At 48.4% G+C, this 26,891-nt stretch overlaps 1 protein-coding gene across 1 annotated transcript in view; it reads right to left on the reverse strand.

Annotated features, from left to right (window-relative positions):
* Nucleotides 1–26,891, reverse strand: part of LOC147095718 (complement C3-like) — a 108,993-nt gene that overhangs the window by 52,650 nt on the left and 29,452 nt on the right. The window contains exons 5-8 of the mRNA XM_085973701.1: nt 24,595–24,677; nt 8,129–8,235; nt 7,254–7,427; nt 6,076–6,267 (exon numbers count right to left, since the gene is read on the reverse strand). Of these exons, the coding sequence (XP_085829827.1) occupies nt 6,076–6,267; nt 7,254–7,427; nt 8,129–8,235; nt 24,595–24,677 (556 nt within the window). The remainder of the gene's footprint in view (nt 1–6,075; nt 6,268–7,253; nt 7,428–8,128; nt 8,236–24,594; nt 24,678–26,891) is intronic.

Here is a 26,891-nt window from a genome sequence, read left to right on the forward strand (position 1 = left end):
AAAACTTCGGCTCCTTGTTCTTTTGTCATGGTTCTCTTTTTGTTGGTTTTGTCTGTTTTCCATTTTCCTTTTTAGGTCTGGGTGGACAAGGTCAAGAGTGGAGCGTAGTCTACGACCTAATAACATCTCAGCAGGAGAGAGTCCTGTGGTGGATTGAGGTGTTATTCTGTAGCTGAACAGAACCCGTGACACTTTGGCTGCTAAACTCCCTTCTGCACTTTTTTTCGTCATCTCTTTAAATGTTTGTACCGCTCTCTCCGCAAGTCCATTTGAGGACAGATGATATGGAGCCGAGGTCACCTCTACTATGCCATTTTTTCTCATTAACTCTTTTGTCTCCGTACTCATAAAACAAGTGGCATTGTCACTTACCACAATTTCCGGTAGCCCTTGATTAATGAAGCTCTGACGCAGGCAGTCTATAGTAGTAGTGGAGGAAGCAGAATTAACAGGATAAAAATCCATCCATTTGGAATGTGCATCAATGATTATGAGGAACATCTTCCCCATGAATGGACCCGCATAATCTAAGTGCAATCTTCTCCATGGTTTATCCGGCCACTCCCAGGGGTGGAGAGGAGCCGCTGCTGGTGCATTCCTGTGTACCTGACAAGTGCTGCATGTCTTGACTAGATTTTCTATCTCCTCATCTAGCTTTGGCCACCACAAGTAACTCCTAGCCAAGGCTTTCATACTCAAGACCCCAGGATGACACTGATGTCATTGCTCTAGGATAGACTGTCGTGCTGGCTGTGGAATAATCACTCGTGCTCCCCACAACACGCAACCATCCTGCACACTCAGCTCTGTTTTCCTGACACTGTAGGGTGTGAAGTCAGTCCCTTCCGGATGTTGTGGCCATCCCCTCACCACATACTCTCGAACTCTAGACAGTACTGGATCTTTACATGTCCATGTTTTTACTTGCTCTGCAGTCACAAGTGCCGTGTCAGTGTCCTCCAACATCAAAACTCTGTCCTCTGGAGCTGCACGGATAGGTGTGCCTGGCAGTGGAAGACGGCTCAAGGCATTTGCGTTCCCATGGTACTTGCCCGCCTTGTAGATGATGACATACTCATATGCCCTCAACGTCACTGCCCACCTCTGGATCTGGGGTTGACACCATCTGTGGAACTGCTTTCATTTCATTGAAAAGAGAGATAAGAGGTTTATGATTGGTGCATATGGTGAACTTCCTGCCATATATGTACTTGTGGAACCTCTGTAACCCAAACATTACTGCTATCCCCTCTTTATCTAACTGGGAAGTTTTTTTCCACTGGTGTTAGAGTTCGGGACATAAACCCTATTGGTCTTTCAGTTCCATCTTTCATGCGGTGTGAAACAACTGCCCCCACCCCGTAAGGTGAAGCATCATAAGAGAGATTGATGTCTTTCTCTGCATTGTAGTGAACCAGCACATCTGACGACAGCATCAGTTTCTTGGACTGTTCAAATGAAACCCCCTGCTCCTCTCCCCACTGCCACTGTGTCTCCTTGTGCAGTAGTTTGTGAAGCGGTGCTAACACTGTTGACAAGTTTGGTAAAAACCTGTTATAATAGTTCAGCAGTCCCAGGTAAGCTTTTAACTCAGCCACATTGGTAGGAGCAGGGACGTCCTGCAGTGCTTGTACCTTCTCCTTGATTGGATGGAGCCTGGTGGCGTCCACTCTGTGTCCCAGGAACACGGCCTCATTCCCCAGGAAAGTGCACTTACTCCTCTTGAGCTGTAACCCTGCCCTCTCCAATCTCTGTAGAACCTCTCTCAGAGTGCTCAGATGCTCCTAGTCGGTTCTTCCCGTCACCAGAATGTCATCCAGATAGATGGAAACATGCGGAATCCCTTGCAGTACACCTTCGATTGTCCTCTGGAAGATAGCTGGACTAGATGAGACACCAAACGGTAAGCGGTTATATGTAAACAAGCCCTTGTGTGTATTTATGGTGACATATTTCTTTGATTCGTCATCCAGTGTAATCTGCAAGTATACATGACTCATATCCAACTTTGTGAATTTCTTTCCTCCAGCCAGGTTTGCAAAGAGATCCTCTGTTTTGGGAATAGGATACTGCTCTAATTTGGACACCCGATTGACCGTCAATTTATAATCTCCACAGAGTCTTACCGAATTGTCCAGTTTTAGAACAGGTACTATGGGAGCTGCCCATTCTGAACATTTCACTGGCTCCAGTATGTTCTCTCTCAATAGACGGTCAAGCTCGCCCTCTACCTTTGGTTTCATGGCATAAGGCACAGGTCGTTGTTTAAAAAACCTTGGCGGTGCCTCCTTGTCTACATAAATCTTAGCTGGAGGGCCATTAAATGTGCCAAGTTCCTCCTTGAACACATTCTCATGTTCACTCAACACTTCTTGCAAAGTCAACTGTTTGCCCTCATCTATTTGATTTACTGCTCCCCAGTCTAATTTAAGTTCTTTTATCCAGCCCCAACCTAACAGGTTTGGTCCGGTACCCGATACTATAACTATAGGTAGCTGTTCCACTGTGTCCCTGTGCTGCACAGTCACATTAGCTGCACCTAATGTCACTACTCGTTCACCTGTATATGTTTTAAGATGCAGAGAGCAAGACTTTAACTCTGGAACTTTTGCACGGTTCCACAATTTTGAGTACTCTGCCTTGTTCATTATGGTTACACCGCACCCTGTATCAACCTCAAAGTTCACCTTAGAGTCATTTACAATCAGTTGCAATGTGATAGGAGCCACTTTTGGAATGTTCTCTAACATGCTATACATTATGAACATGTCCTCTTCTTCCTCAGCTCCCCCGCTGATGTGGTGTGCTCCATGTTTTTTCACTTCTCTTCCTTGGTTTTGCTTTCCTCCCCCTTTTGGTTTGGATTCCTCCACAGGTGTGGTAAATCCATTTAGTGAAACCAGAACTTGAAGAGGCGAGATATTAGAATTAGTCTGTATACTTTATTAACAACTGCGTAGCAAATATACAGGCCTGCATCCTGCATCCTGGCTTTCCACCTTTGCTGACCTTGACAGGAAGCAACCCCCTGACCTTAACTAGTGGCAGCACTAGCTACAGCACCACCTGGTGGATAACCTTAATCATAACATCCCAGATTACTACACTATCTATCTAACTAATTATCTAACTAACTAATCTGTCTATCTAACAAACTATCTATCTAACAAACTATCTATTTGTCTAACAAACTATCGAACTATCTATCTATCTAACAAACTATCTATCTAACAAACTATATAACTATCTATCTAACAAACTATATAACTGTCTATCTAACAAACTATCTATCTATCTAGCTATCTATCTAACTAATTATCTAACTAACTAACTAATCTGTCTATCTAACAAACTATCTAACTATCTAACAAACTATCTATCTGACAAACTATCTAACTATTTATCTACTAACAAACTATCTAACTATTTATCTAACAAACTATCTATCTATCTCTCCATCTATCTATCTAACTATCTCTCTATCTATCTATCTAGCTAGCTATTTATCTAACTAACTATCTAACTAACTAACTAATCTGTCTATCGATCGAATCTATCTAAATCATTTTATATTTCTTTCCTCGATTGTTTAGTGTGTACATGATCATATGAACATACCAAAACTACCAAGAAAAGACCAGAAGGCACGCTAGTGTTCACTCTACCTATTGGATGATGCAACCACGTGCATCATCCTGCCCAATCGCTCACAACGCTAATGAGACAAAAGGACAAATAAATTCCTTGGCCATTAGTTCTGATGTGTTCCTGCACTAGATAGATAGATAGATAGTTTGTCAGATGGATAGTTTGTTAGATAGACAGTTAGATAGTTGTTAGATAGATAGATAGTTAGGTAGCTTGTTAGATAGACAGATTAGTTAGTTAGTTAGATAGTTAGTTAGATAGCTAGCTAGATACCCCACTGCTTCATTTATTATTCATAGTCCTCCAAATATATTTATCGAAGCCTTTCAGATTTCATTTATACTTTCTGCAATCCAAATGTCATGAAATGCCTCAGCTCTGTTGCTCTTGTTTCTTTACGCGTGTACGTATTTCAGAGCAAGTGAGTGGGCAAGAACATGGCAAATGGAATATAACATGGAGAAATATGAAGTTATCCACTTTAGTAGGAAAAACAGAAAAGCAGAGTATTTTTTAAATGGTGAGAGATTGGGTAATGTTGGTGTTCAGAGGGACCTGGGTGTCATTGTACACAAATAACTGAAAGTTAGCATGCAGGTACAGCAAGCAATTAGGAAAGCAAATGGTATGTTGTCCTTTATTACAAGAGGATTTGAGTATAAGAGTAAAGACATCTTACTGCAATTATATAGGGCCCTGGTGAGACCACACCTGGAGTATTGTGTACAGTTTTGCTCTCCTTACCTAAGGAAGGATATACTTGCCATAGAGGGAGTGCAACAAAGGTCCACCAGACTGATTTCTGGGATGGGGAGGATTGTCCTATGAGGACTGATTGAGTAGATGAGGCCTATATTCTCTCGAGTTTAGAATAATGAGAGGTGATCTCATTAAAACATACAAAATTCTTACAGGGCTTGACAGGGTAGATGCAGGGAGGATGTTTCCCCTGGCTGGGGAGTCTAGAACCAGGGGTCACACTCTCAGAATAAGGGGTCGGCCATTTAGGACTGAGATGAGGAGAAATTTCTTCACTCAGAGGGTGGTGAATCTTTGGAATTCACTTCCCCAGAGGGCTGTGGAGGCTCAGTCATTGAGTATATTCAAGACAGAGATCGATAGATTTTTGAATATTAAGGGAATCAAGGGATATGGGGATAGTGCAGGAAAGTGGAGATGAGGTAGAAGATCAGCCATGATCTTATTGAATGGCGGAGCAGGCTTGAGGGGCCAAATGGCCTACTCCTGCTCCTATTTCTTATGTTCTTATATTCTTATGTAGTATTGTAATATGAAAATCAGAATTTTATGTATATTTCACATCTCATTTATGGCAGCCTCAATCACACCTTGGTGGCTGCGGCATAGATTGTCTTAAAAGTAAAGGTCCATTTGAATTACTCTGGCAATAAACCTCAATTGCTCTTGAAATATCGCCTGATTATCGGCTGCAATATTTTTTTAAAAAGGGAACGTTTCCTTAAGTAGACTCTCCGTCACGCTGCAGGTCTGGGAATCAACATCAAGGCAATCACTAAATCAGTGCATAGTAGTCATAGGCCACCGTGCTGTATGATTATCATGGTTGAAATTGTATACTACCTGTTGTTCTTTAAATAAAGCAAAATAGCGCTCTGCCTATTTGAAACTTTCATAGTTTACGCAAATTCTGGGCAGCGCTTGTAACCTAACATATTCATTCGTAAACTGCCGCCAAATTTTGCTTTCCACTGAAGTTACTGGAGAGTAATATTGGGTGTTAAAACTGGTGTTTCACCTGATCCCATGGGTTTCCCGCCTGGTGAGTTTGGTTACAATTGATCGTAACTAAAAAAGAATGATTATCTTCTGCCAATGCAATAGTTTCATAAAAGAAAGCATTTATATAGCACCTTTCACGTCCACCCCAAAGTGCTTTACAGCCAATGAAGTATTTTTGAAGTGTAATCACTGTTGTAACGTGGGAAACGCGGCAGCCAATTTGTGCATAGCAAGCTCCCACAAACAGCAATGTGATAATGACCATATAACCTGTTTTTGTTATGTTGATTGAGGGATAAATATTGGGCAGGACACCTCCCCTGCTCTTCTTCGAAATAGTGACTGTGGAATCTTTTATGTCCACCTGAGAGGGCAGACTTGGTTTAACATCTCATCCGAAAGACAGCACCTCCGACAGTGCAGCACTCCCTCAGCACTGCACTGGAAGTGTCAGCCTGGATTTTTGTGCTCAAATCCCTGGAGTGGGACTATGAACCCACGACCTTCTTAACTCAGAGGTGAGAGTGCAATCTACTGAGCCACGGCTGACACTGTGTGCACTCACCTGGTTCCTAACAACAGATCAGTGCAGCAAAACCACAGCACAGTGCACTTTAATCTAGATGCGAAATGAATGGAGGAAGAACAGAAACTTCACCAACTTACCATATAGTAATAGTGACTGACATCGCTGATATCTAGCTGACTGACAGCTGTCAATGTCACGTATATGACATCCCCCGGATATAGCAGAACATTTGGCACATTAATATATAGGTATATCTGGTTGCTATACTGGCATTTGATTGCTATTTCACTCTTTCCTTCAGACTCACTGGTTGTAGACCCGGCGATGGCCTGAGGAGATAAAATAGACAGATAAATAGAGTAGATGATCAGGCAGCTGGTATAAATGTGAGGTATTACATTTTGGAACGAAAAATAAGGAGGTCACATACGGCTTGGAAAACAAGAATCTAAATGGGGTAGAAGAGCAAAGTGTTCTGGGAGTACAAATACATAAACCACTAAAAGTTGCGACCAAGGTCAATAAGGCCATAATAAAAGCAAACCAGGCACTAGAATTGAAAAGTAGGGAAGTTATGCTAAACATGTACCGAAACTTGGTTAGACCACACTTGGAGTACTGCGTACAGTCCTGGTCACCATATTATAAAAAACGGATATAGAGGCACTGGAGAGGGTGCAAAAAGGATTTACAGGTACAAGGATAATACCAGAACAGCGAGGTTATACCTATCAGGAAAGGATGAACGGGCTGGGTCTCTTTTCTCTTGAAAAGAGAAGGCTGAGGGGTGACCTAATAGGTCTTTAAAATCATGAAAGGTTTTGATAGAGTAGACACAGAGAGAGTGTTTCCACTTGTGGGGAAGAGCAAAATCTAGAGGCCATCAATATAAGATAGACACCAAGAAATCCAATAGGGAATTCAGAAGAAACTTCTTTACCCAGAGAGTGGTGAGAATGTGGAACTCGCTACCACAGGGAGTGGTTGAGGCGAATAGTATCGATGCATTTAAGGGGAGGCTAGATAAGCATATGAGGGAGAAGGGAATAGAGGGTTATACTGATAGAGTTAGATGAGGATAGATGGGAGGAGGCTCAAGTGGAGCATAAACGCCGGCATGGACTGGATGGGCCGAATGGCCTGTTTCTTTGCCGTATATCCTCTGTAATAACAGGCAGCAAAAGTGATTCTGTCTGTTTTGAACCCCTGGCCGAGTTCAACTGCCCCCCGCCACCCCCCCACTTAACACATCAGAATCAGTATGCACTGATGAATTGAGAGAAACCATAAGATGTTTTTGAAAACATATTCTCACCGTAATATATATATCGCTTGTATTTTGAGGAACATCGAAGGAGAGACTCAATTCACCAATACTGTCAGTAAATCCATTCTGACTGGCTTGTATTGTCTTTTCCTCTGAGATAATGATTCCAATTTCAATGGGCACTTCGGAGACAGGAGAACCATCGGGATAGGTTACCAATGCCTGTAAACAATGACAAGATAGGTTCTTCCTTGATCAACTTGATAATGGCACAACATAATGCACTCTTCCTTCCGTTAAAAAAAAGGTTTTTGGGCTGGAAATGAGCCTGGGGTTGTGGCGCTAAACCAGTGATATTGCATGGACCGCGCCACTTATACTTGAGGGTAGAAATTCATCTCGGGTGGGGGCGCAACATGGGCGGTATCGGATTGGCCGCCCATTATACGCACCACCTGATATTCAGTTCCGTATCAGGCGCAGCCTCTGACGGGCAGCCCATCCGACACCGCCCGTTTGTGTCACCGCCCTCAATGAATTTCTACCCTGATGGTAACGTCACCACCTCCAAGTTTCCCTCCAAGTCACACACCATCCTGACTTGGAAGCATATTGGCCGTTCCTTCATCGTCGCTGGGTCAAAATCCTGGAACTCCCTCCCTAACAACACTGTGGGAGTACCTTCACCACATGGACTGCAGCCGTTCAAGAAGGCGCCTCACCCCCACCTTCTCAAGGGCAACTAGGGATGGGCAATAAATGCTGGCCTTGCCAGCGACACCCACATCCCAAAAACAAATAAGCAAAACAGAACTGAATATCGGGCGGGGTGCACAACAGGTGCCTGATGCGCTATCACTGGTAGTGCGTCCCTGCCTCTGTCCAATTTCACCCCAACAACTTCATTGTGAATTCATACATACCAGTATACGAAAAGGAGCTCCGGGTATAAAGTAACGTTTTGTCTTCGACAGGTTAATAGTATAAGGTAGAACCATTGTGCCATTCCTTTCCTTTTTTTTCTTGTAAGCTACATAGTAGGACAACAACAACAAGTTTTCTTTTATTGATTAATGAAAGCAAAGAGCATTACCGTTAGAGTTTTCCAAGTTCCGCGGAATAGGTGGGCCTTTTCCAAACAGCGGATGGCTTATCACGAAACCCGTTAATGTCAAAGAATGGGGAATCACAGGCTTCGGCCCCAGCTGGAGCATTGTGTCCAATTCTGGGCACCACACTTTAGGAAGGATGTGAAGGCTTCGGAGAGGGTACAGAAGAGAGTTACTAGAATGGCTCCAGGGATGAGGGGTTACAGTTACATGGATAGACTGGAGAAGCTGGGGTTGTTCTCCTTAGAGCAGTGAAGGCTAAGAGGGGATTTGATAGAGGTGTTTGAAATCATGAAGGGTTTAGATAGAGTAAATAAAGAGAAAATGTTTCCAGTGGCTGAAGGGTCGATAACCAGAGGGCACAGATTAAAGGCAGCATCTACTTGCAACACCAAAGTTCGGATTGCTCCCCTTGAACGACAAGACCAGATTTCTGATCGGTCCCCTTGGAGGACAAGGCACACCCAGCAGTTTGTCTGGAATGTATCATTTGATCCTGCCTGCCTGAGCAATTAAGGTATATGCAGTGCATAATTTTAACTATTCAGACAGATTCCACAGTGCTAACACTACTGCTTTCAGATAACAGACAGGGCTCACCCCGCCTCGCCGCACCCCCACCGGGTTAGGACATTCACTTCCCCAACAAGTTCCAGACATTCTCCCCTCCTGATTTTCTGACATAAGAACATAAGAAATAAGAGCAGGAGTCGGCCTTACGGCCCCTCGAGCCTGCTCCGCCATTCAATAAGGTCATGGCTGATCATTGACCTCAACTCCACTTTCCCACCCGATCTCCGTGTCCCTTGATTCCCCTAGAGTCCAAAAATCTGTAGATCTCAGCCTTGAATATACTCAAAGACTCAGCATTCACAGCCCTCTGGGGTAGAGAATTCCGAAGATTCACCACCCTCTGAGTGAAGAAATTCCTCCTCTTCTCGGTCTTAAATGGCCGACCCCTTATCCTGAGACTATGCCCCATAGTTCTAGACACTCCAGCCAGGGGAAACTACCTCTCAGCATCTACCCTGTCAATCCCCTTCAGAATCTTGTACGTGTCAATGAGATCACCTCTCATTCTTCTAAACTTGAGAGAGCATAGGCCCAATCTCCTTCTCCTGCCCCCGATTTTCTGATTTTCTACCCCCCACAAGTTCCTGAATTTCTCCCCCACCTGTGAGTTCCTGACCTTCTCCTCCCCTGAGTTCATGACCTGCCCCCGAGCTCCTGACTTTATCCGCCGAGTTCCTGACCTTCTCTCCAACCCCACCCCCCGAGTTATTGACCTTCCCCCCTGAGTTCCTGACCTTCTCTCCATCCCCCATTCCCGAGTTCCTGACCTTCCCCTCCCCGAGCTCCTGACCTTCTCTCCAGGCCCTGAGTTCCTGACCTTCTCCTCCTCTGATCCCCTCTCCTCTCCCCCCTTCGATCCCCTCTCCACTCCTACCCGCTTTGATCCCCTCTCCTCTCCCACCACCTTCAGTCCCCTTTCTTCTCCCACCCACTTCGAACCCCTCTCCAGTCCCATCCCCTTCGATCCCCTCTCCTCTCCCCCTTCAATCCCCTCTCCTCTCCCCCTTCGATCACCTCTCCTCTCCCGCTTTGATCCCCTCTCCTCTCCCCCTTCAATCCCTTCTCCTCTCCCGCTTTGATCCCCTCTCCACTCCCACCCCCTTCGATCCCCCCTCAACTGCTACCCGCTTTGATCCCCTCTCCTCTCCCACCACCTTCAGTCCCCTTTCCTCTCCCACCCATTTCGATCCCCTCTCCACTCCCACCCCCTTCGATCCCCTCTCCTCTCCCCCTTCAATCCCCTCTCCTCTCCCGCTTTGATCCCCTCTCCAATCCCACCCCCTTCAATCCCCTCTCCTCTCCCCCTTCAATCACCTCTCCTCTCCCCCTTCGATCCCCTCCTCTCTCCCCCTTTGATCCTCTCTCCTCTCCCCCTTCGATCTCCTCTCCTCTCCCCCTTCGATCTCCTCTCCTCTCCCCCCTTCGATCAGCTCTCCTCTCCCCCTTCGATCTCCTCTCCTCTCCCCCTTCGATCAGCTCTCCTCTCCCCCCTTCGATCCGCTCGCCTCTCCCCCTTCGATCCTCTCTCCTCTCCCCCTTCGATCCTCTCTCCTCTCTCCCTTCGATCCCCTCTCCTCTCCCCCTTCAATCCCCTCTCCTCTCCCCCTTCAATCCCCTCTCCTCTCCCGCTTTGATCCCCTCTCCACTCCCACCCCTTCGATCCCCTCTCCTCTCCCCCTTCAATCCCCTCTCCTCTCCCCCTTCGATCCTCTCTCCTCTCCCCCCTTCGATCCCCTCTCCTCTCCCCCCTTCGATCCCCTCTGTTGTGTTTCGAGTTTTGCTTCAATTAAGTTTGTCCCAGTTCCCGGGTGTTACCTGAAGGGGGTGCTGGGGGGCTCGGTTTTACTTTGTCTTTCACTTTCAGTTTCGGGTTCTGCCATGCAGACAATGTGCTGTAATGTCCACCCATTTACTCAGTAAATAATAAAAGGTACATTCCGTCTCCTTTATTCATTACTGTTCGGTCAAGATGCAATACTGGTGACGAGGCGGCTGTTGAACTCTCTAGAAGGACGGAGATAGACATGCAAACCTACAGCCGTGATATTGGAAATTGCGACGAGCGGGCCACTCAGCTAGCAACATCAACGGCATTTTGATAGTTGGCTAGCTGTGACGTAGACAGCGGACAGAGTATTGTGCGGGCCAGGCAACTACCGTGAGTGTAGCTACCGTAACTCTGGCCAGAGGAGAGAAAGAAAAATGTCCGTGGATCTTAAAGGGACAGTGCACATTAAAACTATGACGACCTTGGGACGTATTGAAGAGTTCTCTGGGGATAAGGACAGGTCATGGGAGGAATACACAGAAAGACTGGGGTGTTTCTTTGAAGCCAATAATATTGACAAAGAAGAGTAGAAGCGCTCAGTGTTGCTAAGTGTATGCGGAGCTGCTACTTACTCCGTCCTGCGTTCATTGGTGGCTCTTCGTAAACCTAGTGAGGTGGATTATGCTGATTTGATTGAGAAGCTGCAGAAACATTTTAACCCAAAACCCTCAGAGATTGTGCAGCATTTCCATTTTCACAATTGTAAACAACAGCCTGGACAATCTATTTCAAGTTACATTGCTGAGTTGAGGAAACGTTCATTACATTGTAATTTTGGTGACCAGTTAGACAATATGCTCCATGATTGGATTGTGAGTGGAGTGCTGGACTCGGCATTGCAGAGACAGCTGTTAGCGGAGAAGGCTCTGACGTTCCGACTGGCCGAGGAGAAGGCTTTAGCAGCAGAGGCTGCATCGATGAACACACGTATGCTCCGTATAGAGGCAGCACCATCTCAGGCCGCCGAGGAGGTGCACAAGACCACACACGCAGCTGCTGCTGCGAGAGACATGGAGGCAACTAAAGGGACAGGAAGAAAATGTCTCCGCTGTGGGGCTCTTCATGGTTCCACTACATGCAAATTTGTGTCAGCGGTATGTCATTTCTGTAAGAAAAGAGGACACATAGCTCGTGTCTGCATGAAGAAAGCTCAGGCTGCTGCAGCAGAGCCAACACAAGCATCGCAGACACACACCCAGACACTGGAGGACAACGATGAGTACACAGTGTATACCACGGAAGCTGAGCAGCTACCCCACAGACGGTGGGGATACACGGCAAATGTGATCATGAATGGGGCACCAGTCTGCATGGAGGTGGATTCAGGCTCAGCGTGTTCGTTGATAAGTGAAGAGACTTACAATAGGCTGTGGCCAAGTGAACCCCTGGCGATGGCTCAGGTCAGTGGCATGCTACGGCACTGGTCCCAAGCTCAACTCCAGGTGCTGGGTATGATTCATGTGGAAGTTAAGTATCAGGCAGGCAAGGACACACTTCCACTTTATGTGGTGGCGGGGCAGGGCACAAGCCTGCTGGGCAGAGATTGGTTTGAGCCCCTCGGTATTGAAGTGACAGGAGTACACACGGTACAGCGACAGCCCATAATGCCTATGTTGGAGAACTATGAAGAGGTTTTTGGTGAGTTCGGGGCCTGTCGGGGACTGCCAGTCTCAATCGAAGTGGACCCAGGGGTAGCGCCTAAGTTCTTCAAGGCATGACCAGTGCCTTTTGCATTGCGCAAGAAGGTGGATGAGGCCCTGGATAAGCTGGTGAACCAAGGGGTTCTCTTGCCAGTGAAGAACTATCATTGGGCCACCCCTATCGTGCCCATTGCAAAGAAGGATGGGGGCCTGCGAATCTGTGGAGATTACAGATGTACGGTTAATACTGCTGTGTTACCAGATGTGTATCCCTTACCAACAGTTACAGAGCTGTTTTCAACACTGGCTGGAGGCACTCTGTTCACCAAGCTGGATCTCAAGCAAGCATACCAGCAACTGGTCCTGGATGAAGAGTCAGCCGAGCTGTGGACAATCAACACCCACAGAGGACTTTTCCGAGCCACAAGGCTGCAGTTTGCGGTGTCTATGGCTGTGGCAATCTGTCAGAGGTTCATGGACACCCTGTTGGCTGGTGTTCCAGGAGTTCAGCCTTATTTGGATGACATACTGATTACAGGCAAGACAGAGGAAGCCCATGATGAGCGGCTGCAGGAAGTACTACGCCGGCTGGCTGAGGTAGGACTACGCCTTCAGAAGGAGAAATGTGTGTTTGCTTCCAATGGGGTGGAGTTCTTGGGATTCCGAGTGGACAAAGACGGTGTGCATCCGACTACGGAGAAGGTGGAGGCTATCAGGAGCGCTCCCACCCCCAAGAACAAGACCGAACTGCAGGCATTCCTCGGACTGTTAAACTTCTACAGTTGTTTTCTCAAGGGCAAAGCCACAATCTTAGAGCCACTGCACAGGCTGTTAGACCAAGCAACAGTGTGGAACTGGACCTCAGCTCATGAAACAGCCTACAGACAGGCAAAGGAACTGCTACAAGCAGATAAGGTTCTGGCACACTATGAGGAAAACAAGCCATTGGTGTTGGTGTGTGATGCCTCACCATACGGGCTGGGAGATCTGTTGGGTCACATAGAGCCAGATGGCCGGGAAGCGCCTATCAGTTTTGCCTCAAGAACACTCTCAACAACAGAACGTAATTACGCCCAGATTGACAAGGATGCCCTAGCCATCATATTTGGGGTAAAGAAGTTCAGCCAGTACCTGTTAGGGAGACAGATCGTCATCTACACAGACCACAAGCCACTCTTGGGGCTCCTGCATCACTCCAAGCCCATGCCCCAGATCATATCACCGCGTATGCTTCGGTGGAGTCTGATGTTGGGGGCCTACAGTTATGAACTGTGCTACAGGCCTGGGAAGATGCTGGCTAATGCTGATGCTCTGAGTCGCTTGCCTTTGAACCGGCCGATGGCTGAGACGCCACCACCCCTGGAGGTGCTGCTACTGGAGGAGGTTCCGGAGGCCCCACTCCATGCCCAGTGGATTGGCAGCCTCACACAGAAAGATCCAGTCTTATCACGGGTGCTACGCTGGCTGCTGCATGGCTGGCCCTCCGAGGTCCAGGAGGAGCATTTCAAGCCCTTCGTTCAGAGGCGCCATGAAATGCCTGCACACAAGAACTGCGTGCTCTGGTGAAGCCGTGTGGTGGTTCCTGCCGCCGCAAGAGAGGAGGTGCTGAAAATGCTGCATGACTCACACCCTGGGATTGTGCACATGAAGGCGTTGGCGAGAAGCTACGTCTGGTGGCCGGGGTTGGACCGAGACGTGGAGCAGGTGGTAAAGAGCTGTGGGACATGTCAGCTGAATCGCCATAGCCCATCCAAGGCTCCCCTTCACCCCTGGGAGTGGACCACTCGTAAATGGTCAAGACTCCACATTGACTTTGCAGGGCCATTTCAAGGGAAGGTCTTTTTGATAGTGGTGGGTTCTCATTCGAAATGGCTGGAGGTGGCTATCATGAGCACCATGACATCCAGTGCAGTGATCAACGCGTTGCGTTTGCTGTTTGCCACACATGGGGTCCCCGACGTGCTGGTTTCGGACAATGGAGCAGCCTTCACGTCAGCGGAGTTCAAGGCTTTTGCAGGCAGAAATTGGATCCGCCACGTGACCACAGCGCCCTATCATAGAGTCATAGAGTCATAGAGTAATACAGCACGGATAGAGGCCCTTCGGCCCATCGTGTCCATGCCGGCCATCAAGCCCTGTCTAATCTAATCCCATATTCCAGCATTTGGCCCGTAGCCTTGTATGCTATGGCATTTCAAATGCTCATCCAAATGCTTCTTAAATGTTGTGAGGGTTTCTGCCTCCACAACCCTTTCAGGCAGTGAGTTCCAGACTCCAACCACCCTCTGGGTGAAAAAGTTCTTTCTCAAATCCCCTCTAAACCTCCCGCCCTTTACCTTGAATCTATGCCCCCTAGTTATTGACCCCTCTACTAAGGGGAAAAGCTCCTCAGCATCCATCCTATCTATGCCCCTCACAATTTTGTACACCTCAATCATGTCCCCCCTCAGCCTCCTCTGCTCCAAGGAAAACAAACCCAATCTGCCCAGTCTCTCTTCATAGCTGAAGCGCTCCAGCCCTGGTAACATCCTGGTGAACCTCCTCTGCACCCTCTCTAACGCGATCTAACGCGATCACATCTTTCCTGTAGTGTGGCGACCAGAACTGCACACAGTATTCCAGCTGTGGCCTAACCAGTGTTTTATACAGCTCCATCATAACCTCCTTGCTCTTATATTCTATGCCTCGGCTAATGAAGGCAAGTATCCCATATGCCTTTTTTACCACCTTATCCACCTGTTCCGCCGCCTTCAGGGATCTGTGTACCTGCACACCCAGATCCCTCTGACCCTCCGTCTTGCCTAGGGTCTTTCCCTTCATTGTGTATTCCCTTGCCTTGTTAGACCCCCCAAAGTGCATCACCTCGCACTTTTCCGGGTTAAATTCCATTTGCCACTGTTCCGCCCATCTGACCAACCCATCTATATCGTTCTGCAGACTGAGGCTACCCTCCTCGCTATTTACCACCCTACCAATTTTAGTATCATCCGCGAATTTACTGATCATACCCTTTACATTCATATCCAAGTCATTAATGTAGACCACAAACAGCAAGGGACCCAGCACCGATCCCTGTGGTACCCCACTGGCCACAGGTTTCCAGTCACAAAAACAACCTTCGACCATCACCCTCTGCCTTCTGCCACTAAGCCAGTTTTGTATCCAATGTGCCAAGGCACCCTGGATTCCATGGGCTCTTACCTTCTTGACCAGTCTCCTGTGCGGGACTTTATCGAAGGCCTTACTGAAATCCATGTATACCACATCCACTGCGTTACCCTCATCCACACACCTAGTCACCCCCTCAAAAAATTCAATCAAATTAGTCAGACATGATCTTCCCTTGACAAAGCCATGTTGACTATCCCTGATTAATCCTTGCCTCTCCAAGTGGAGACAAATTTTGTCCCTCAGGATTTTTTCCAGTAATTTTCCTACCACTGATGTTAGGCTCACTGGCCTGTAGTTCCCCGGTTTTTCCCTACTACCCTTCTTGAATAATGGTACTACATTAGCGGTTCTCCAGTCCTCTGGCACATCCCCTGTGGCCAGAGAGGTCCTGAATATATGTGTTAGAGCCCCCGCAATCTCCTCCTTTGCCTCACACAGCAGCCTGGGGTACATTTCATCCGGGCCTGGGGATTTATCCATTTTTAGGCCAGCTAAAACCGCCAATACCTCCTCCCTCTCGATGTTAATATGTTCGAGCATATCACAGTCCCCCCGCCCTATTTCTATGTCTACATCGTCCTTCTCCATAGTGAAAACAGATGCAAAAAATTCATTTAGAACCCCTCCTACATCTTCCGGCTCCACACACAGATTGCCACTTTTGTCCCTAATGGGCCCTATTTTTTCCCTAGTTATCCTTTTACCCTTAATATACTTATAAAACATCTTCGGATTTTCCTTTATTTTGCTCGCCAGTGTTATTTCATGGCCCCTCCTTGATCTCCTAATTTCTTTTTTAAGTATCCCCCTGCACTTTTTGTACTCCTCTAGGGCTTCCTCCGTCTTTAGCCTTTTGTATCTACCAAAAGCCCTCCTTTTTTTCCTAATCCATTCCCGTATATCCCCTGACATCCACGGTTCCCTGTGGTTTTTGGAACCACTCTTGACCTTTATGGGAACATGTTGCCCTTGTATGATCTCAATCTCCCTTCTGAAAGCCTCCCATTGCTCCGATGCGGATTTTCCTACAAGTAGCTGATCCCAGTCCATTTTGGCCAGATCCTGCCTTATCCTATTAAAATCGGCCTTCCCCCAATTTAGAACCTTTATTTCCGGCCCATCCCTGTCCTTTTCCATGACCACCTTAAATCTTACCATATTATGGTCACTATCACCAAAGTGCTCACCTACTAGCACTTTTTCCACTTGGCCGGCCACATTCCCTAGAATATCACCCCTCCTCTAACGGGCAGGCAGAGAGGATGGTGCAAACCACAAAAGAGGCACTGGTGAGGATATCGGTGGGGGACTGGCAAACCAGATTGGCCAGGTTCCTGTTATCACAGCATACCACACCAAACTCAGCAACGGGGAAGAGTCCTGCCGAGATGCTGATGGGTCGCCGGCTGGCGACTGCACTGGACCGGCTACACCCAGACTACAGGGATGAGATGCACACAAAGCAAGAAGAGCTGGCTAAGAAGCACCAGGGCACCGCCAGGCAGTTCGAGCCGTCAGAGACTGTGTTTGCCCGTTGCTATGCAGGAGGAGACAAATGGATGCCTGCCATGGTGGAGCAGGCCACGGGTCCCCTGTTGTACAGCGTCCATACACCTGATGGCCAGCTACACAGAAGCCACATAGACCAGCTACGGGGTCGTACTCCGGTGAGAGTAACAGAGACGTCACAGGCTAGGCCATTGTCTCCGCCACCTCTGCCAGGCAGTGACAGCCTGCTTCCTGCAACAACGATGGAAGCCACATCGACAGAAGGTGTCACGGAGTCATCAGCCATGGAGGAAGGTTTTCCTGCGGCTAGCAGTGGCACCCCGACTATGCCTGTCCAGCGGCGCTCAAGTCGGGTTAGATTCCATCCCAGACGCCTGGAGGACTAAAGGGTTTTATCTGGGGGAAAGGAGTGTTGTGTTTTGAGTTTTGCTTCAATTAATTTTGTCCCAGTTCCTGGGTGTTACCTGAAGGGGGTGCTGGGGGGCTCGGTTTTACTTTGTCTTTCACTTTCAGTTTCGGGTTCTGCCATGCAGACAATGTGCTGTAATGTCCACCCATTTACTCAGTAAATAGTAAAAGGTACATTGCGTCTCCTCTATTCATTACTGTTCGGTCAAGATGCAATATCCTTTCCTCTCCCCCTTCGATCCCCTCTCCTCTACCCCTTTGATCCCCTCTCCTCTCTCCCCCTTCGATCCCCTCTCCTCTCCCCTTCAATCCCCTCTCCTCTCCCCCTTCCATCCCCTCTCCTCTCCCGCTTTGATCCCCTCTCCACTCCCACCCCCTTTGATCCCCTCTCCTCTCCCCTTCGATCCCCTCTCCTCTCCCCCCTTCAATCCCCTCTCCTCTCCCCCTTCGATCCCCTCTCCTCTCCCCCCTTCAATCCCCTCTCCTCTCCCCCTACGATCCCCTCTCCTCTCCCCCTTCGATCCCCTCTCCTCTCCCCCTTCGATCCCCTCTCCTCTCTCTCCCTTCGATCCTCTCTCCTCTCCCCCTTCGATCCCCTCTCCTCTCCCCCTTCAATCCCCTCTCCTCTCCCCCTTCGATCCCCTCTCCTCTCCCCCTTTGATCCCCTCTCCTCTCCCCCTTCGATCCCCTCTCCTCTCCCCCTTCGATCCCCTCTCCTCTCCCCCTTCGATCCCCTCTCCTCTCCCCCTTCGATCCCCTCTCCTCTCCCCCTTCGATCCCCTCTCCTCTCCCCCTTCGATCCCCTCTCCTCTCCCCCTTCGATCCCCTCTCCTCTCCCCCTTCGATTCCCTCTCCTCTCCCCCTTCGATCCCCTCTCCTCTCCCCCTTCGATCCCCTGTCCTCTCCCCTTCGATCCCCTCTCCTCTCCCCCTTCGATCCCCTCTCCTCTCCCCCTTCGATCCCCTCTCCTCTCCCCCTTCGATCCCCTCTCCTCTCCCCCTTCGATCCCCTCTCCTCTCCCCCTTCGATCCCCTCTCCTCTCCCCCTTCGATCCCCTCTCCTCTCCCCCCTTTGATCCCCTCTCCTCTCCACCCCCGCTCCATCCCGTTCCCTGACTCTCTCCACACTGAGCCGAGGAATGTGACGCGGTGCAGTCCACAGGAGCCGCACCGTTTTGTACTACAGTGTGATTCTTTGCGCCGCCTGTTTCTGTACACGTATGTGCCTGTTTGGTACTGCAATTCGAGTGTGCACACATGGTGCCAAACAGGCACACGTGCAGAAACAAACAGTGCAAATAATCACTCCACAGGTTTAAGGTGATTGCCAAAAGAACCAGAGGCGACATGATGAAAAGTTTATAACGCAGCGAATGGTTTGGATCTGGAATGCACTGCCTGGTAGAGGGGTGGAGGCAGATTCAATAGTAGCCTTCAAAAGGGAATTGGATAAATACTTAAAGGAGAATAAAATGCAGGGATATGGGGAAGAGCGGGGGTGTGGGACTAACTGGATTGCTCTTCAAAAGGGATGGCGTTGACACGATGGGCCGAATGGGCTCCTTCTGTGCCAAATTATTCTCTCATTCTATCATTACGCCCAAGGTGTCCCTTCTGCCTCTAGCGGCGGGCAGGCATCCCTCGTGGTGCGGGGTCCCGGAATATTCTGCCAGGCCCGAACTTGAATTTGCATCTTTTACATTCCACCAGCTTTGAACGTATTTATATGATGCAGCTCTTGAGTAACAGAAATGCGTAGACGCTTGGGCACAGAGGGATAGATGGACGACAGATAAGTTAACTGGATAAACGTGGTAATTCAGGCAAGATTTTCCACTGAAGCACAATTCAGGCTTTTTTATTTGTGTGTGCCTAGTTTCTGGAACAAAACTGGCCAGCAACCAAGTAAAACAATGATCTCCATGACCAGCGTGTTTGAATAATGACTGGAATCTGTCTGCCTTTGGCTTTCAGCAGGGAGCTTACCTTGGGGATGTGGAAAATCTGGCCAGCACGCTCAAATTATAGGCAAGTGGCTGCATATGGGTACAGATATTGTTGCAGTCTTCCTAAGGGTTCAAAATGAAGGTAAGATATTTGTCAGCTTTCCCTAACCCTGGGGAGGGGAGACGTGCCAGCCACAAATGAAGCAAATCGAAATCAATGCATAAATAATTGGATTGTTACAGCATCTGACCATTGCAACAACAACAACTTGTGTTTATATAGCGCCTTTAATGTAGTAAAACGTCCCAAGGTGCTGCACAGGAGTAATTTAAGACAAAGAAATTGGACACCGATCCACATAAGGAAAAATTAGGGCAGATGACCAAAAGCTTGGTCAAAGAGGCAGGTTTTACGGACCGTCTTAAAGGAGGAAAGAGAGCTAGGGAGGCAGAGAGGTTTAGGGAGGGAATTCCAGAGCTTAGGGCCTCGGCAACAGACGGCACGCCACCAATGGTTGAGCGATTATAATCAGGGATGCTCAAGAGGGCAGATTTAGAGGAGCGCAGATATCTCGGGGGGGAGGGGCTGTGGGGCTGAAGGAGATTACAGAGATAGGGAGGGGCGAGGCCATGGAGGGATTTGAAAACAACAATGAGAATTTTGAATTCGAGGCGCTGCTTAAACGGGAAGCAGGAGTGAAATTGGACATGGGGCCGGGACCTAATACAGGCTCCACCCGATGCTCAATTCCTTTCACTTCAATGGAACTGAATATTGGGTGAGGTGTCGAACAGCGATGAGCCCATACGATATCTCTCATTTTGCACTGACGAATTTCTACCCCCCAGGTGTTTAATGGCAAGCAAAATGGAAGTGCAGTTGCACGAGGTTGGTTTCGGCAGGTCTGGCCTGTTTGGCATTTCAAGACACCTTCCCCGCAGACCAGCACGGCCTTGTTCCTGGCAGCAGTTGGTGAATAAGCTCATCGCTGTTTCCCCTACTCACAGGACATGCGGACAAGAAAAATAATAGGGCAGCAGGTATTAAGAACTATGTCAAGCTGAGACTATCTGTCATTAGACATTTCAGGACCAATGCTGCATGTCATAAGCCTTCTCTTTCAAACTGCTCCACAATTTTTTTTTTATTCGTTCATGGGATGTGGGTGTTGCTGGCGAGGCCAGCATTTATTGCCCATCCCTAATTGCCCTTGAGAAGGTGGTGGTGGTGGTGAGCCGCCTTCTTGAACCGCTGCAGTCCGTGTGGTGAAGGTGCTTCCACGGTGCTGTTAGGGAGGGAGTTCCAGGATTTTGACCCAGCCACGCTAAAGGAACGGCCGATATACTTCCAAGTCAGGATGGTGTGTGACTTGGAGGGAAACTTGGAGGTGGTGGTGTTCCCATGCACCTGTCCAGGTAACCCATACAAACCTTCTGCTACTGCATTGCATTTCGAACATGGCCACAACATACACAATGCAATGTGCAATCGAAACCATTGTCGCACTCATAACTTCCAAGGGTATTACACTTCAAGTTTCTTATACATGACGACACGCAGCAGCCCCCTACTGACCCACAGAAAGGCCCCTTAATGAAGCATAGGTGGGGAAAGCAGATCACCGCGACATGAGCAGGAAGCCCTGGCGCAGTCTGTGGGCATGAGCACTTGGGGCTGTGTGACCTGTCTCAGCTGCAAGCAAACTAAAAAAAACCTGGTCATTTGTCTCTCACTCATCTGATTCGACAAGCTCCCGAAGAGGAAGAGGAATTCGTAAACTTGTGCACCTAAAATCCTTGTTTTCAAATCCCTCCATGGCCTCGCCCCCCCATCTCTATAATCTCCTCCAGCCCCACAACCCCCCGAGATATCTGCGCTCCTCTAATTCTGCCCTCTTGAGCATCCCTGATTATAATCGCTCAACCATTGGTGGCCGTGCCTTCTGTTGCTGAGGCCCTAAGCTCTGGAATTCCCTGCCTAAACCTCTCCGCCTCTCTATCTCGCTTTCCTCCTTGAAGATGCTTCTTAAAACCTACCTCTTTGACCAAGCCCTAATTTCTCCTTATGTGGCTCAGTGTCAATTTTTTTTGTCTTTTAACACACCTGTGAAGCGCCTTGGGACGTTTTACGGCATTAAAGGCGCTATATAAATACAAGTTGTTGTTGTTGCAATATCGGAAGGAGCTGCCTTCATTCAGAGGCCAACACACATGTTCTCTAGCTGGTGATAAACAAGAGGAAGAAGAAGAAGAATTAAAAAAATAACTAGCAATGACCTGAAAAGACGAATAAATAAAAAAACAATGCACCTATTGGATAATTGAGGTGACTAGCATAGATGCATTTAAGGGGAAGGCCATTTATGATGACGAAGTCCAACACCGCCTTCATTGTGCCAGTGCAGCCTTCGGTCGCCTGAGGAAGAGAGTGTTTGAAGACCAGGACCTCAAACCCGGCACTAAGCTCATGGCCTACAGAGCAGCAGTGATACCTGCCCTGCTGTATGCCTCAGAGACATGGACCATGTCCAGCAGGCACCTCAATACACTGGAGAGGTACCACCAATGCTGCCTCCACAAGATCCTGCAAATCAATTGGCAGGATAGGCGCACCAACGTCAGTGTTCTCGCTCAGGCCAACATCCCCAGCATCGAAGCTCTGACCACGCTCGATCAGCTCCGATGGACGAGTCACATTGTCCACATGCCCGATACGAGACTCCCAAAACAAGCGCTCTACTCGGAGCTCCGACACGGCAAGAGAGCCCCAGGTGGGCAGAGGAAACACTTCAAGGACACCCTCAAAGTCTCCTTGAAAAAGTGTAACATCCCCACCGACACCTGGGAATCCCTGGCCCAAGACCACACAAAGTGGAGGATAAGCATCCGGGAAGGCGGCAAACACCTCGAGTATCTTCGCCGGGAGCAAGAAGTGGAAGCCAAGCACAGGCAGCGCAAGGAGCGCACGTCAACCCAAGCACCCCACCCACCTGCCCCTTCAACCACCGTCTGCCCCACCTGTGACAGAGACTGTAGGTCCCGCATTGGACTCGTCAGTCACCTGAGAACTCATTTTTAATGTGGAAGCAAGTCATCCTCGGTTCCGAGGGACTGCCTAAGAAGAAGAAGAGAAGATTTAAGGGGAAGTTAGATAAGCATATGCGGGAGAAAGGAATGGAAGGTTATGTTGATGGGTTTAGATGAAGAGGGGAGGGAGGAGACTCGTGTGCAGCAGAAACACCGGCATGCACCAGTTGGGCCGAATGGCCTGTTTCTGTGCTGTACATTCTATGTAGTTCTATATAAAAGGCAACAAAGCTGAATCAAAAAGACAAACCGGTACAGTATGACTTCACTTACAAACCAAGAGCCAGTCGCATTTATGAATCCAAATTCCAAATGCTTGGAAGCCAGCTGAAAGTCCACCCATTTCAAACAGTTATTATATTGAATTTCAGGTACAAAGAGCAGCATGGGGGGGCAAGTGCCCTGTCCATATTTTCTTGCTTTTCAGACTTTTAATGCACTATCCACTGTCTCTCCGGGAGCTTTAAATACCAGAACGTTGTCATTGCAATCTTGGACACTTCTAATTTAAAAGGCTCATCGGCAGACTAAAGCGCCAGAAATGTTGCTGCTCGATATATGAGAGGTTTTGATCGAGTACAGAGGAAGAAACCGGTTCCACTGGCAGGAGGGTTGATAACCAGAGGACATGATTGGCAAATCAGCGCCATTCACAACTCCTCAGATAATGAAGCCGTCCATACCCGCATGCAACAGGACCTGGACGACGTTCAGGCTTGGGCTGATAAGTGGCAGGTAACATTCGCGCCACAGAAGTGCCAGGCAATGACTATCTCCAACAAGCGAGAGTCTAACCACCTCCCCTTGACATTCAACAGCATTACTATCACTGAATCCCCCACCATCAACATCCTGGGGGTCACCATTGACCAGAAACTTAACTGGACCAGCCACATAAATACTGTGGCAACAAGAGCAGGCCAGAGGCTGGGTATTCTGCGGCAGGTGTCTCACTTCCTGACTCCCCAAAGCCTTTCCACCATCTACAAGGCACAAGTCAGAAGTGTGATGGAATACTCTCCACTTGCCTGGATGAGTGCAGCTCCAACAACACTCAAGAAGCTCGACACCATCCAGGACAAAGCAGCCAGCTTGATTGGCACCCCATCCACCACCTTAAACATTCACTCCCTCCACCACTGGTGTACCGTGGCTGCAGTGTGCACCATCTACAAGATGCACAATAAATGGTAGGATACTGAGTAGTGTAGAGGAACAGAGGGACCTTGGAGTGCATATCCACAGATTTCCTGAAGAAAGCAGGACAGGTAGATAAAGTGGTTAAGAAGGCATATGGGATACTTTCCTTTATTAGCCGAGGCATAGAATATAAGAGCAGGGAGGTTATGGTGGAACTGTATAAAACACTAGTTAGGCCATAGCTAGAATACTGCATACAGTTCTGGTCACCACATTACAGGAAAGATGTGATTGCACTAGAGAGGGTACAGAGGAGATTTACAAGGATGTTGCCAGGAGTGGAGAATTTTAGCTATGAGGAAAGATTGGATAGGCTGGGGCTGTTTACTTTGGAACAGAGGAGGCTGAGGGGATAAAATTATAAGGGGCCTAGATAGAGTGGCTAGGAAGGACCTATTTCCCACAGCAGAGGTCAATAACCAAGGGGCATAGATTTAAAATAATTGGTAGAAGGTTTAGAGGGTAGTTGAGGAGAACTTTTTTCACCCAGAGGGTGGTGGGGGTCTGGAACTCACTGCCTGAAAGGGTGGTTGAGGCAGAAACCCTCATCACATTTAAAAAGTACTTGGACATGCACTTGAAGTGCCGTAACCTACAAGGCTATGGACCAAGAGCTGGAAAGTGAGATTAGGCGAGATAGCTCCCTTTTGGTCGGCACAGACACGATGGGTTGCCATAAATTTCTATGATTCTATGATTGTCTGAAAACACTACTTCATACGACAGCTCTGATGAACCAACCTGGTCTGATTCATGTCGTGTGTATATGTTATTCATAAATCCAGATCGAAGTTGAATTAAGATTCCAACATCAACAGAAGATACAAAATAAACCCATGAAAATCCCAGCAACGTTTATTCTTGTCTTCACCTGATCTGCAGTTAAGAATGAATGAAAGCTTTTTGAATTATGACTCACCTTGTTCCTTAACTTGGAATTTTCTGTAGCCCTGGTGCTCGGAATATTCTGTGGGAGTCCCTTCTATCTCAAAGTCTCCGACCCTTTAATTAAACAGATGTGATTTGTCTATAATTATAAAAGTAATAAAATACTTTTTACGATAACATCCCTGCATACACATCGGTGATTGTGAAGGAAAGGCTGGTTAAAGTCTCGGATCTTCCCTGTAACACTCAGATGGTTCATTTGAATAACGACTCCCAAAAAATGGACACTGGTAAGAGTTTTTTTAAAATAAAAGATCAAACACATCAGTGTGAAAAAATAGTTTTGTTATTCGTTTATGGGATGTGGGCGTCACTGGCAAGGCCAGCATTTATTGGCCAACCCCAGTCGCCCTTGAGAAGGTGGTGGTGAGCCGCCTTCTTGAGCCGCTGCAGTCTGTGTGGTGAAGGTACTCCCACAGTGCTGTTAAGGAGGGAGTTCCAGGATTTTGACCCAGTGACAATGAAGGATCGGCGATAAACTTCTAAGTCAGGATGGTGTGTGACTTGGAGGGGAACTTGGAGGTGGTGGTGTTCCCATGCGCCTGCTGCCCTTGTCCTTCTAGGTGGAAGAGGTCGCGGGTTTGGGAGGTGCTGCCAAAGAAGCCTTGGCGAGTTGCTGCAGTGCATCTTGTAGATGGTACACACTGCAGCCACGGTGCGCCGGTGGTGGAGGGAGTGACTGTTTAAGGTGGTGGATGGGGTGCCAATCAAGCGGGCTGCTTTGTCCTGGATGGTATCGAGCTTCTTAAGTGTTGTTGGAGCTGCACTCATCCAGGCAAGTGGAGAGTATTTCATCACACTCCTTACTTGTTGCCACAGTATTTATGTGGCTGGTCCAGTTAAGTTTCTGGTCAATGGTGACCCCAGGATGTTGATGGTGGGGGATTCGGTGATGGTAATGCTGTTGAATGTCAAGGGGCGGTGGTTAGACTCTCGCCTGTTGGAGATAGTCATTGCCTGGCACTTCTGTGGCGCGAAATTGAAAAATGAAGGGGTGAAAAAATTCAGTTGCTTTGCGCCTTCCGTTAGCGCCCTCTTAGGGTGCTAATGGGGCGCAAAGCAGCTAGTGCCCGGGTGCGGCGATGTTAGCACCGCTCACGAAATTGACCAGTCATTTTGAGGCGGCGCTAAACACTACTGCCATGATCTCCTGAAACTGCAGATCGTGACGTCAGTCAAGCGTGCAACGCCCCGGTAGCGCCCCAGGCCGGATATTGAGTCGCGCCCCCTGCCTTAACGCCTGCCACAAGGAACAACAGGTAGAGGGAAACGTTTTCAAGTTGGGAAGGGGCTGGGGTAGCGCTATTTAAAGGCGGGCGCTTCCTGCCTTTTCTTGTCGGCAACATTTTTGGTTTTAACGCTGTCCTGAGGAGTTTGGGCCCTCAGCACCACTTTTGAGGTTCCTAAGCGTCGAGCTCTTTCCCTGGGCCTATCCATTAGTGCTTCCAAAACAATGGCTTTTGAGGTCTCTCCAGGCCGAGATTCAAGGCTGCAATGAGCAGGGTGTGGCTGGCCAGCAAGATGGCCCCTCCCCTTTAAGAACAGGACGGCGCCAGTCTGTCTGGCTTCCATGGTAACTGGCATCGCCTAAGCTTCGGTAGCATTCAGAGGTAGCGCCTCGCTCCCTGACGTTTGCTCCTTAAGAGAGATGTGTAGCGCCTGCTTTAGCGCACAAATCACCTCCAGTGGCGATAGAGCTGAATTTTGCAGTCGGAGGCGATAATTAGCACCGGGCGCTAAACTTTGCGCCCGGCCGACATTAGCGCCCCAAGATGGGCAATACCCAAATTTTCCCCCAAGGACTCAAATATCCACACGTGAGTGGTGTGAGTCTTCCGAGTAAACCGAGAGGCCCGAGGGACCTTGCTCGGGAGGGTTGCAATGTACCATGTCAACAACGATATGTGTTGGGTAAACAGACAAGGTTACAAGTTATGTGCTTGAGGAAGTAAACGAGGAGGGAGCATAGTATTTTATTTAAAAAGGAACTTGTTTATAATGCACATGGACCCTCTGCCAAGGAAGGGTACTAAGTTGTGGGACTGTCAGTTAACTGGTCTCCAGCAAACCCCACCCCCCCACCCCCAACAACAGCGGAAAGGGGCCCGGGGGTGTTGGTGAATTGTACACCGAGACAGTCAGCAGAATGTGTGGCATCGGGAACATTATCGGATGGGTAGCCAGAAGAGGCGATCACAGAGTCCTGGAGTTGATGATGAATCTTTATAAGCCGCTGTCCACAACCACAGCCAGAGTACAGTGTGCAAC

Source organism: Somniosus microcephalus, unplaced genomic scaffold, assembly GCF_052327205.1.
Source record: "Somniosus microcephalus isolate GS21.2 unplaced genomic scaffold, FLI_Smic_1.0 unresolved_chr1, whole genome shotgun sequence".
Taxonomy (NCBI): domain Eukaryota; kingdom Metazoa; phylum Chordata; class Chondrichthyes; order Squaliformes; family Somniosidae; genus Somniosus; species Somniosus microcephalus.